We start from the raw sequence: 12,486 nt of genomic DNA on the forward strand, positions 1-12,486 counted from the left end.
TTTTTGTTTTTGGTTTCCCTTTGTTTCCTGACTTTTTCTGGAAAAAAAGCATCAAACCCTGTTAACATTGGGAAAGTAGACTAAAAGAAACGAAGGGAGTACTTTTTGATGCCAGAAACTGGTCCCTGCTTGTGTATTTTAAAGTATTTGGGTTTGTTTAGGGCACATCTAGATGTGCCCTAGTTATTATACATCTAAGTGGCTCAATCAAACTAGAAAGGAAAAGAAAAAAGAGGAAAGAAAATGTTTGCACAAATCTCCGTGTAAAATCAAGGATAGGGAATTTAGATGTGCAATACTTAGGGCACATCTAGATGTGCTTTAGCAAAACTGTATTTCAAATAACTTTTTACCTCCAACATGCAATCTTTATTAATAATTGCGGTAAAGGTAGTCTTCTCAAGTTTGAACATTACAATACGAAGGCCACAATTATTTCCTCAACTAGAATGTTACAAGAACAATGATGACTCAATAAAGAGACAATCCATCAATGGGAATACATTACGAATCCAACTTTTCTTCAATGGAACAGACTTGACACCGAAAACGCAGTAAGCGGCATTCTTCCTAACAGACCATAAGAAGACCCTTATGCGATGAGAAAAAACAGCTCCAACCAAAAGGAAGCCTTCGCCTAGCTATACACTGCTAAGTCACATACACCAGGTCATCTCCCCGGAAGCATTTGATTGGAATGTATTGCATTACTAACTTGGTTGCTCTACAGGCCCCAGACTTAAATTAGTGCTAAAAATAGCATTAACGAATCAACTATCATTTGTGTCAAAGTCACGAATATAGTGCACAAAGCTTCAACTGCTCTCAAGGCACACGGGCCATCTTGGATTCTGGTAGCTAACTTGTTGGTGCAGTAGATTGTTTGAACTATGCTACAGCTTACAGACTGTCCTGGCTCGTCCAATGGAGTCAATGGGCTGCACAGATGCATCAGTTGCTACGTTAAGGTGGATGATCATGGTTTCTGATGCAATGCTTGTTGTTCCTGTAATTTGTTTGACCTCTCTGGTTCAGCCCTGACAACAGCTGGCCCGTCTATGGCCATCGGACTTGCATCAATAGGCTACAGATGGCAATCAGCAGAAAAAGGCAGTTGTGGTTAGGAGCTAGGAGAGTAACATTTGCAATGTGCATGTACTCTTCCAATACTAAGTTTACATAACAAAAGAAAACTTACAGGGTTTTGTTTTGAGGAACCAACTCCATCAGCCACAGGTTCTGGGCCCCTTACTTGTTCTGAAGCTACTCCGTTACCATCCTGCAGCATACCAATAAAAGAATTGCAAACAAATTAAATGATACAGTATCTACAAAACCCTTGTAGGCCAATACATGAACAATGCTCTGTTACAGTTGGGCAACAAGCAGGAGCCCTTGATGCAAGGTAGACAATACATGAGTTTCACATGCTGACACAAAGAAATATGCGATGTACATGACCATGTGAGAATTGCTTAACCACCCACATACATGGCGGTCGCATATTTGTCATTTTTCATAGGGGAAAAGCATCCTTCCTCGGTCCACAAGAAATAAGGAATGGCTTGAAATTACAACCATGCCCTTCTCCTTCTCCTGCTCATAGGGGAAAAGCATCCTTCCTCGGTCCACAAGAAATAAGGAATGGCTTGAAATTACAACCATGCCCTTCTCCTGCTCCTAGGTTCTCTAATTATTACCTCAAATCCCATGTTCTCGCTTAAGGAGCATTAGGAAGGAAGGGCATTCAGTTGAGAGTAATAAGCATGGGGGTATAATAGGAAGAACGGAAAGCGACGTGCCTAGAAATTGTAAAAGCAGCCGATATTTGTGGACAAATAAGATGGTTGAAACACCCTACATTCTAGACACAGAGTACTTGTCATACAGCATTACCATTGCAACTAATTCCATTATAAGGTGCAAGAGCATGCATGAGAACATTTGAGAAAATTAACTTGCCACAAACATTGGTCACCTAAAGCACCACACCAGAAATTACTGGCCCTATAATAGCCATATAACATTAGTAAGGGATCCACGTATCACTGTAGGCCCAAGCACAAGTCTACACGAAATGCGGCATCAGCAGGTAAGCAAGTGGCTAAGGCTTAGAGGTAAGCCTCTGTTTCTTTATGTTAGGATTTGATTTGCTTCCTTTGAACTCTTGGGGATTGACTTAATATCCACAATCTTTTTTCCGCATTTCTTAGTTTGCTTAGGTCTCACACCAATGTTTTCTATCAAGAACCATGTACGATGGCTATATGCGTACCTCCTAGTTCACTGTCATGAAGCAGAAACTACATGCATGCCTCCTAATTCACTATCAATAAGGTAGATACTACTAACTCCCCTCCCTCCTATTTTCTTTATCTCCTACACCAAAACCACTTTTGGCGCCATCAGCACCTTATCCACACATGGCAGCAAGGTGCCAAGGTCCTGGACCACAACCTCTTGTCGATCACATGTACAATGGTTGTAAAGGTAGTAAGGCGGGGTTCCCAATCCCACTTGAACTTTTAAGCGCATAAGGTAAGGTTGTGCCTTTGACGGTCTAGGAATACAATAATCATCACAAACACTGCAAGAGAAAATTTAAAATATTGTCATGCACTTTTGATGTATGCACATAAACAGCCCCATGGCTCATCTAATCCTGTGACCTAATTCCCAGAACCCTCCCTTCTCCCTCGCCAGAACCACTCTTTTTTTCCTCGCCACAGCAGCAGAATAGATCAGATAAGGCGGAAGTGGGGACACTGAGGGATTGTGTGTGTGTTGAAGGGGGGGGGGGGGGGGGGGGGGGGGGGGGGGGGGGGGGGGGGGGGGGGGGGGGGGGGGGGGGGGTCCAAGCACCGGGAGCAGCCCGATGTGGCAATAACCAGGTGGCGGCAGGGATGGACACTTCCCTGTGACCGCCATATGCCAAATGGCTAAGGCAAGGGCTGCAGCCTACCATCCAAAGGCACCTTAGTGCTGAAGCAAAACATCTTCAAAATTAAACCTAAGATCAAAACCCACAAGCCCAAAACCCTAAAGTACATGCCACTCTAATACAGCGAGATCGAGCCTCTGTTAGCGCAGCCCACCCACCTGCGTTTGAGGCTCAGCCTCCCACATTGCTGGGTAATCACCTTCCTTCTTTAAAAAGTGCCACCAAGGACTAGTCTTGGTTGTCAGAAAAAAAATTGGCACTCTAATCATCCTTACAAATATGGATTTGCATTAATAACGGTTTTCCATAGAACGCTAACATAACTAAACACTGTAAGCAATATAGTCACAACATTATAGCGTTTTAATTCACTTATACTATTCTAGATTTCTAGTTAACAATTTTAATTTGACATATTAGACACATAACTTCCTAAGATTCAGAAATGCCAAGGTAACCAAGATTAAAATTCCAAATGCTGGACATTTGGACAATGCATCGACTCTCTTTGGATGTCTTTTATAGTGCCAACTATAAACATGTTTCTGGAAAAGGGCAAAATGTACTTTAAAAAATGCCACCAAGGGCTAGTCCTGGTGGTCAAGTTCTTTTTTCCACTCTAATACAGCCTTACAAATATGATTTTCGTTACTAACACTTTTACATACAATACTAACATGAGTAAATACTGTGAGCAATATATAATCACAATATTATAGGGTTTTAATTCACTTAAAGTATTTGAATTACTAATGCTTAGATTGACATATTGGACAATAGCTTCTTAAGATTCAGAAGTGCCTAAGCAACCATGATTAAAATTCCAAATGTTGGACAATGCATCAACTCTCCATGGATGTATTTTACAGACGCCGACTATATAACATGTTTCTGGTAAAAGGCATAATATATTGCCATTCTGCAAAAGATATACAGTAACTTGTACATAAACTCTTCCTACATATTTATCAGTCTAATGCAGTAGGAGCTTCTCAACCTCTCCAACTGTTTGCCGGTTAAAATAAAAAGGATAAATAGCAGCATGCAATTGTATACAATAAGTATTGCTGCTTAGATGTCTGCAAGAATGCATTATATACCAAAGCAATCATAATTTTATGCATATATTACTGAATCAGTATACGAGTTAAAATAAAAGTGAAGTACCTGATCTGTTGTCACCTCAGTTTCAGCAGATTCTCTCTTAACTCTCGCACTCTGAGTACTGGTTCTCCTACAGGAGAAAATGGCATGCATCAGAACCAATGGTATTGCTATAAATAATCACCTGAAAGACAAGGAACCAAATAAAAAGAACACCTTTCAGAGTCCTCCAGAGGCTTGGCATCATCCATTTCCACATCAGAGTCAGCATGATGCCTTTCATCAGGATTCTCTTGATCCTCATCTTGCTGTACCCAACACAGATGCAATTTAGCCAATATATGATGACTGCTAGCCATGCTGCTTCCAAAACTACAACTATAGTCAATGAGCATTAATGATCACATTTAGAGCTAATACCAAAATATAGGTATCATCACGATGGCACGTAGCTCAACCTCAAGTCAACATGGTCCCATGGTAGCAAGACAAATACAATAGTCCCTAGAAATGAACCCATTGGTCTTAGCCCAACCCAACAAATGAACAGAAGAAAAACAGTCATATAAAATTATAAATATCTGACAAGATATATCCAACTTGGCAAGTTTTATAAGTTGATTTAAACATTACAGTATAATTTGCAGCAGTATACCTGGCAATTACTTCAAAGATGGTCAATCTTAACAAAAGAACAACTACGTAAATGATGTTCATACTAATAACACCTAAAAGCATGAGTTGGCTGCATGAAATGAGCAAAGAACTTTCTAAAATAAATTAATCAAATGGGCACAAACTTACTATTTCCAGAAAGAAAAAAATGGACCAAAGACATAATATGCACAGCAAGATGAAGAAGTAGACAAGGACGATCTGCAAATCCCTACTTTCAGTGTTCATGCAGGGCAGACTGCGAATGCACGAGGGCAAGGATTGGCGTCCAAATGGTAATTTGAACATTTTCGAACCGAGAAAGGCCATCTACTAGCTTTTGTTAATTCCTATACTTATATTTAGAAAAAGAAGTCTACTCTACCGCCTCAAATTATTCGCGAAGGTCAAAACTATTTATTGCCGAACCTAGGCTCCTAGACTATTGGTGACTGGTGGTGGACCAATTAGTCCCCTAGAGCAGTTCTGGAAGGTGGTTCTGAGAACATAAATGGTGGTATGGCCACATGGGCTATCACGTCACTAAATTGTGTCCACGTGGCTTACGTCTCATATTCATCTTCCTCCACCTTTTCCTCCTCTCCCCATACGAATCCCACTCCCAATTTCCTCATCCTTTGCAGCATCCAAAACCCCTTCTCCCACACAGCACTTTTGTGGCTATTGTCTTTGTAGCTTGCCGCATGCCGCATCCAAGCACCTGGACACAACTGTCACTAGACCACCCTCACGACACCACATCCTGAGCCACTACCAGTACCCACAACTCGCCGTTGCCTGAGTGTTACCACTATCTTGTTTCGCTTTGCTGCGTCACCACTCTGTTGGAGGGCACATGCTTCCTATATGGTTCTTAATTTTGTATGTGATTTGGTGGGTGTGTGTCTGATACACCTTGCAGGGATCCCAAACAAAGCTCATGTTTACGGGGATGCATTTCCTTCCACTGACTCGTTCATAAACTGTCTTCGGAAAATAATTACTTTTCTTGAGTAATGATTGATTGGACAGCTCGAGTTGGGATATGGTTATTTGAATGAATTATTTCCATGCCATTTGAGTGTACTAATTAGGCCCCTTTGGATCTGTTCTGCACGTCACCGGCGTGTATGAACGCAGGCTCTCAAGGGGAAGGAGCCAACACGACAAAAGGACTATGTGGCGCAACTGGGAAGACGTGACCAACGGGCTTGGGGCACAACAGCCACACGGCAAAGCAGGGCAAGACATCACAGGCAGAAATTGATGGGTGGAGAGAGTGTGTTAAGGAGGGAGAAGGTGAGGTAGCTTCCACGCATGCAAAACCAGGTATATGTCTTCCATGTTATACCGCACATGAAAACCACCGCCGGGCGAAATGATCTGGAATAAGATGTTTAGGGAGTTAAGTGGAAGTGGGACAAAAACTAGTTCTGTGGGTTAGGTGAGCCTACCCAATAGTTTGAAGGGGTTAAAATGGTGTTTTCCCTTATATTTATAGAAATTTCACATCTGTGCCCCTTGCAGTTTCCAGTAGGATAATTAGCACTTAAGCGGAACAAAAGTCAACATTCACTCTCAACACAAATGGTTGCATTGTCAGAGTGTCGTCCTAGATCAAGGGTGTGGAAGCCATTACTATTGTATCTGATGTACGCCAGAAAAAATAAATTAGTTACTCGAAAGATCACCTCTGGTTGCTCGGCCTCAGGAGGTCGCTCTTGAAACTGCACACTAGGAGCATGCCGGAGTTTTGTAAGATTTTCGAGAAGTCTTGATCTTATTTCATCCAAATGCCGGTGTGTGTTTTTGTTCTCCATATTACTTGGTGCAACATGAAGAGTATAATCTGGGCCAAAATACTCATAATACTCATTTAGCGGCATCTTGTCAGTTAGCTCATGACCAAGTGCAACTCCCGTCTGCTCAACCAAAGGGCAAAAAAGGAACATCAGTAAGTAAGTTGGTGACAACTGAATTAGCATATATGTAGAAAAGGCAATAGAACCCCCAAACATTTAAATACATCTCTGTTCATCATAAGTCGTATATTTATAATTTTCCTAATAAATAATCAAATGTACATAGACAGATAAGTAAAAACGGAAGGAGTTCATCTTTAAAGAAATAAGCGTTATTGAACAGTAAATAAAAATAGTACTCCCTCCGATCCAAAATTAAGTGCCGTGGTAGTACTGGTGTAAAAAATGACATTGCAAGCATTTTTTAAAATCAGGAATAACTAAACCAATACAAGACGGTAAATACAGTCTGGTGGTTGTGCATGGCATATACTCTAGATTCTACAGAGTTTCATGATTTGAACCAACATTTTTACACTGTTTCATCCAAAAATGCATGGCCTATACCTTATTTCTATTATTCATATACTATTGATATAAATGAATTTTGTTTGTGTTAATCCTATCAAGCCCTGTCAGTGGTTGTATAGTATATCTGGCCACTGGCATCCTAAATCTCCGGCTCTACCACCTGTAGTCTACGAAACTTGAGAAAGTAGTAGCAATTAATGTTTTATTATTTTAGGACAAAACTATCGTGGCTCCCTGGCAACATAAAAAGAACCTATCGCAGAAACTATTCAACTTTGCACTATGCAGTACATTTTACAATTTTAAAATGATGTGATTTTAAGTATTTGAAATAGCATGATTTACATTTAAAAATATGAAAAGCAGATTTTATATGGCAGCATGTTGAGCAACCGAAACAAGGACAGAGCCACTGTAGCACACAGTTCAAGGCATGTTTAGTTGCCTTCCACACTAGCACACTACCACACTTATGTGCCCCAAGTGTTGCAATCCACAATTTTAGAGGCGGCCAAACTGATCACCACACTAGTGGCAAAAGTCGGTTATCAAATATGTCTATGAAAACCAACAGGTGCAATAAAAGGCTATGAAAGTGTGGAACGCCATAACTGTGGCTGACTGGCTGCAACCAAACACTTGCCGAACTTGTCTGCCTAACATTTGGCAAGGTATGGCTGCAAACCTACCAATCAAAAATGTGTTCTGCAAAACGAAGGTGTGATCCGAAACCAAGAAACGCCATTACATGTAGGAACAGGGTGGTGTAACCACAAATCGGACAGTGTGTGCTTTAGGCAGATGGAAGCAGTAGTATGTCCTAACAATTCTTGAGACTGAAATGTGACCGAATGCTTTAGGCCATGTTAGGAAGAGTAGTATTGTTTTTGCTAAAGTTTCACAATTTAGTTCAAATTTGACATAAAGACCAAAACCTCTCCACGAAATACCATTATTCCCAACAGCCACCTTCAAAAAAGTATAGGTGTAAAACAGACGAGCTTATAGCTTTCCCTTTTCAAAGAATCAGAGACATACATCATATACACATATGTAACATATGTACTGAAAGAAAGCTTTGTGGATACGATGATATGTACATGAAGAGGCATAAGACATTTCTTAGCATAACAACGGTTGTTACGGACATTTGCATATTAACAAAATGGCGACATACTTTCTTGCACTAGTAGCATATGTACAAGAGAAGTAGGTTTGTATAACATGACATTTTTCACATAGGTGATCATGAATGTCGAGACATTTTGCCAAGCCAGTGTGCCCGTGTTGAATCGCGTGCATGGTACACATACTGTTGGTGCTATGGAGGATGCTAGAATAACTTTCTTATTTTACACAAACAGATGCTAGTACAGATACAACCTATATATGTGTGGAGCATGGGTACTTGTCCTACGAAAAGAAGGTATGCAAAGCCAATAAATATTATTAGTTCAGGATGAGGGTGTTGTGGTGACAATATGGACAATTCTTGCTAGCTATGACCTATCATTTCTTGAGACGAAAACATGATGGAAAGCTTTATGAGTTTATACAAAGGGTAAAACCCATTAAGTTGATAGTTTTGTATTTCCACAAGCCAGAAAACACAATATGCGTACCTGCCTCCACAACAAAGACCTACATCATCAACATATATGTACTGTACAGAAGCTTTATGGATCTGATTATGTGGAGCGACATAATACATTTCTTAGCATAACAACAGTGAATATATGTGTAGAATTCCCATTTGAAATTGTATGTCATGGTAGATACACACACGGTGAATTTCCATTTGAAACTGTGTGTCATGGTAGATACACACGGTGCCAATTCACATCCACTCCATTTTTTCATGATTTGTTTATGACTTTTAGGATTTTCTCCCATTGCTTTGGAGCACTAGTAGCATATGTAGATGAGAACTCGAGAAGTTTGTATAAAATGATTTTCACAGAACTACTCATAAATGTTAAGCCACTTTGGCAAGCCGGTGTGTCTATGATAGATCATATACATGGCTAGGTGCTAGTGCTACAGAATATATTTTTTATTTCACACAAGCGGATATTCTAAACGCAACTAGTGAGAGAGAAAAAACACTGGAATAGGTAGAATAATGCACAACAGAAGCTCTACAAATATATGGTTTTAGATGAAAATTCCCTTTTATATACCTCATAGCACCAACATCGTGCAACATTTCTTATGGTATAACCACCACCACCAAGCAGCAACACCGGAACATTGAAGGACCTCATGAATCTCACGCACTCTGCGTGCCCCTTAATGGATAGGTTGAAGCAGCCCAACCTGTCACCGGATAAGGAATCTGCTCCACACTGGAGTACCACCGCGCCGGGGCGGAAAATCTCCATAACTTTACCCATGATCGGCTTGAACAACGATTGATAGCTCTCGTCGTCGATGCCGTCATCCAACGGGACATTCAGGGAATAATACTTCCCCTTGGAGTGCCCAACGTCACGAATGTCTCCTGTCCCTGGGAAATAATCCCCAAACTTGTGGAATGAGACAGTCATCACCCTGTCCGTGGTGTAAAACGCCTCCTCCACGCCGTCCCCATGGTGGATGTCGATATCCACATACAGAACACGCTGTAAACGCGAATTATCAATTAACATGTTATAAGAGAACACAATTTTGCAAAATTGAGGGGAACAAGGGTTGATAAATTAGATAAGAAGGCAGGGCACATACCTGGTGGTATTTGAGGAGCTCGAGGATGGCGAGGACGATGTCGTTGACGTAGCAGAAGCCGGAGGCCTCGCACTTCTTGGCGTGGTGGAGGCCGCCGGCCCAGTTGATGGCGATGTCGTGGCCGTGGTTGAGCTTGACGGCGCCCCCGACGGAGCCGCCGGCGTAGGTCTGGCAGAAGCTGTAGAGGCCGTCGAAGACGGGGCAGTCCTCGCCGACGTTGAAGCGCTTGAGGGCGCGGATCTGGTCCTGCTGCGTCTCCGGGGTGACGGAGCGGAGGAAGGAGACGTAGTCGTCGGCGTGGAAGCGGCAGAGGTCGCGGTCGCGGGCGGGGTGCGGCTTGAGCACCTGCATCTCGTCGAGGAGGCCGTAGTGGGCGAGCAGGGCGTGGGTCATGCGGATGCGGTGCGGCTTCATCGGGTGGCCCTGCCCGTAGTAGTAGTTGCCCACCTCCGCGTCGTAGAAGTAGCAGACGCGGCGCTTCGAGCCGTCCGCGCCGGTGGTGGGCAGCGAGTTGCCGCCGCCGCCGGCCGAGATGTCCATCGCGGCGTGGGGGGGAGGAGGCGCCTTCTCTCCTCCGCGTGTTTGCGCGCCTCTGTGTTTGGGTTTCGGTATCTCGGCTTTCGGCGGCGTTTGAGTTGGGAAAATGGGGAGGGCCGAGGGCGTCGAGACGGGGGGATTTGGGGAGGGCCGGAGACGGGAGGAAGGTTTTCGATTCGGCTATTCTTCGGCCTGTACGAGCCGTTGGATCGCGGGTAGGTTCAGCAAGCCGCTCGGTTGTGCGACTCCGGTGTTGCTTGACCGGTCGTCGTCATCCCTTGCCTGGCAGGAGAGAGAGTTTTGCAAGCTCGGCTGTTGTGAAGCTAAACCAAAAAATCGGACGTATAAGATGTGATTCTCACTGTAAAAATATGATAAGTTTATTTTAACAAATGCTTTATGTAGGATTATTGGATAGCTTGCAGTATTATTATTTACCGGTTGATAAATTTGATGTAAGGCTAAGGACAACATTGAGAAACAATCCGCTAGTAACTTGTTTGAATGTACACACACTGAAAAAGAAGACTTTAAATGTACAGTTTGATCATGACTATTCAAACTATCAAATCTGCGCTAACAGTACTATCAATCGTCGCTGGCTGCGGCCGCCTTTCTTTTTTATGTTTTTTTGGGCTTGTTGAGTTATGCCCTCAGCAGAACCTTTGTACTCCTTGTTGTGTGACCTGGGTGTGTGTGTTCTGAACTAGTTCGTGTATGTGTGCTTTTGGCGGTTTGCTTTATTTATAAAATGGGGCGAAAGCCTTTTTCGGTATTAGAATGAAACTAGGACCGAAAAAACAGTACCATAACTACACGATGGGACAGGAATTTCTGATGTACAGATTATTGAGAAAAAGAGCTCATCAAGCATGTTACTTTGGAGCATTCCATCCCATCCGCCTCTAGGAAGAATTCATTCTCATGAATGTATCCATGAGCTAGAACACATCATTATAACTCAGGAGGCACACGTAAAAAGAAAAGTGGTAGGTTTGAGCAAGACCTGCATGTAGTGTGCCTTTTGCCCAAATATAAAAAATTGAAGACCCCAAGAAAGCAGCTACTATAGATTGAAGTTGTCAAATGGATCAGCACAAGAAAACCATTGTCTTTGGAAAAAGGCAAAAACATATGGATGCAATGCTTGGTCACCTGATAAAGAATCATCAACATAATTTTTCTTTGTCTTCTTTACAGTGTTCGATACTATGTCTCATAGTTCTCATTGTAATTGTCAGGTTTCAGTTTTAATGAAAAATCTATTGGCAATGTTTGAATTCTCATATTCCAGGGATTTAAAAATTGAATCTATTTTTCCCTACATTTTCAAATTAAATTCAAAGTTGGCAGAAAAATGTCATAATATATAAATTGTAGCTTTTTTTCTACCTGGACGGTAATTGTGACAGAAATGCAGGTCGTCACCCTTGTGTGGTCCCACATGTAAACAATCACGTCAGCATCTTTCGGGCCCATATGTCGGTACCATTGACCCGTCAAAACTGGTGCCCAACTTATTACTGAGGCCATCGCCAGTGATGAAACCACATCTGGACCCACATGGAAGCAGCCACGTCAGCATCTATTGGGACCATTTGTGAGAATCTTTTACCGGCCAAACCGATGAACCTATTGCTGGTGACAGATTGTCGTCGCCAAAAATAACCTTAGATGGCAAATCGGTGTATCATAGGTGACAGTTTGGGTCACCACCGAAAATGGCCATTCGTGACACAATCGGGTTCGTCACCTAAGACACGATCTTAGGTGACAGAAAAAGTGGTATTGTGAAGATTTTATTTTTTGTGACGACGCTTCGGTGACGGCCGAAAACCGTACCAGGCCATTTTCGATGACGAAACCCGGTTTTATGTGACACAATGAACCATCACAAAAACCTCGCTTTGTAGTGGGTATAAATAGACCATTGGGCATCGGAGGAAAGCCAAATGGGGCACAAGGCTATAGGTGCCCCCCTAAGACCCCCTAGTCCTAGGGTACCTAGGCACTCGGGTGACCCACTGCTGCAGGACCCTAGCTCTTGAGTCTTCTGGTGACTTGAAACTTTTTGAACCATTCTTATTTTATTTTTGCTCATACTTTTTTGAGGATTTTCCTATTAAAACATGAATTGGCACTAGGCACTAGATTAATATGTTAGTCCAATAAGGTTCAATAAAAATATGCCCC

General features: G+C 42.3%; 1 protein-coding gene across 1 annotated transcript; it reads right to left on the minus strand.

The window, feature by feature from the left end:
• Positions 1–346: 346 nt before the first annotated feature.
• On the minus strand, positions 347–10,411 carry LOC125518638 (histone deacetylase 1). Its single transcript, XM_048683463.1, has 7 exons — positions 9,757–10,411; positions 9,213–9,653; positions 6,391–6,621; positions 4,262–4,353; positions 4,109–4,175; positions 1,199–1,279; positions 347–1,084 (listed from the first exon to the last, which is right to left on the minus strand). Exons 1-7 carry the CDS (start codon positions 10,294–10,296, stop codon positions 977–979), a joined length of 1,560 nt encoding a protein of 519 aa, XP_048539420.1. The 5' UTR covers positions 10,297–10,411; the 3' UTR covers positions 347–976.
• Positions 10,412–12,486: the final 2,075 nt, after the last annotated feature.

Source organism: Triticum urartu, chromosome 7 (genome assembly GCF_003073215.2).
Source record: "Triticum urartu cultivar G1812 chromosome 7, Tu2.1, whole genome shotgun sequence".
Classification (NCBI taxonomy): Eukaryota; Viridiplantae; Streptophyta; class Magnoliopsida; order Poales; family Poaceae; genus Triticum; species Triticum urartu.

Excerpts from the sequence above, each read along its gene's own strand:
- LOC125518638 (XM_048683463.1), bottom strand. The coding sequence starts at position 10,296 with ATGGACATCTCGGCCGGCGGCGGCGGCAACTCGCTGCCCACCACCGGC. Across the intron at positions 4,176-4,261 it reads CCTCTGGAGGACTCTGAAAG|GAGAACCAGTACTCAGAGTG; the intron begins GTGTTCTTTTTA and ends TTTCTCCTGTAG. Across the intron at positions 1,085-1,198 it reads GTTCCTCAAAACAAAACCCT|CCTATTGATGCAAGTCCGAT; the intron begins GTAAGTTTTCTT and ends TGCCATCTGTAG.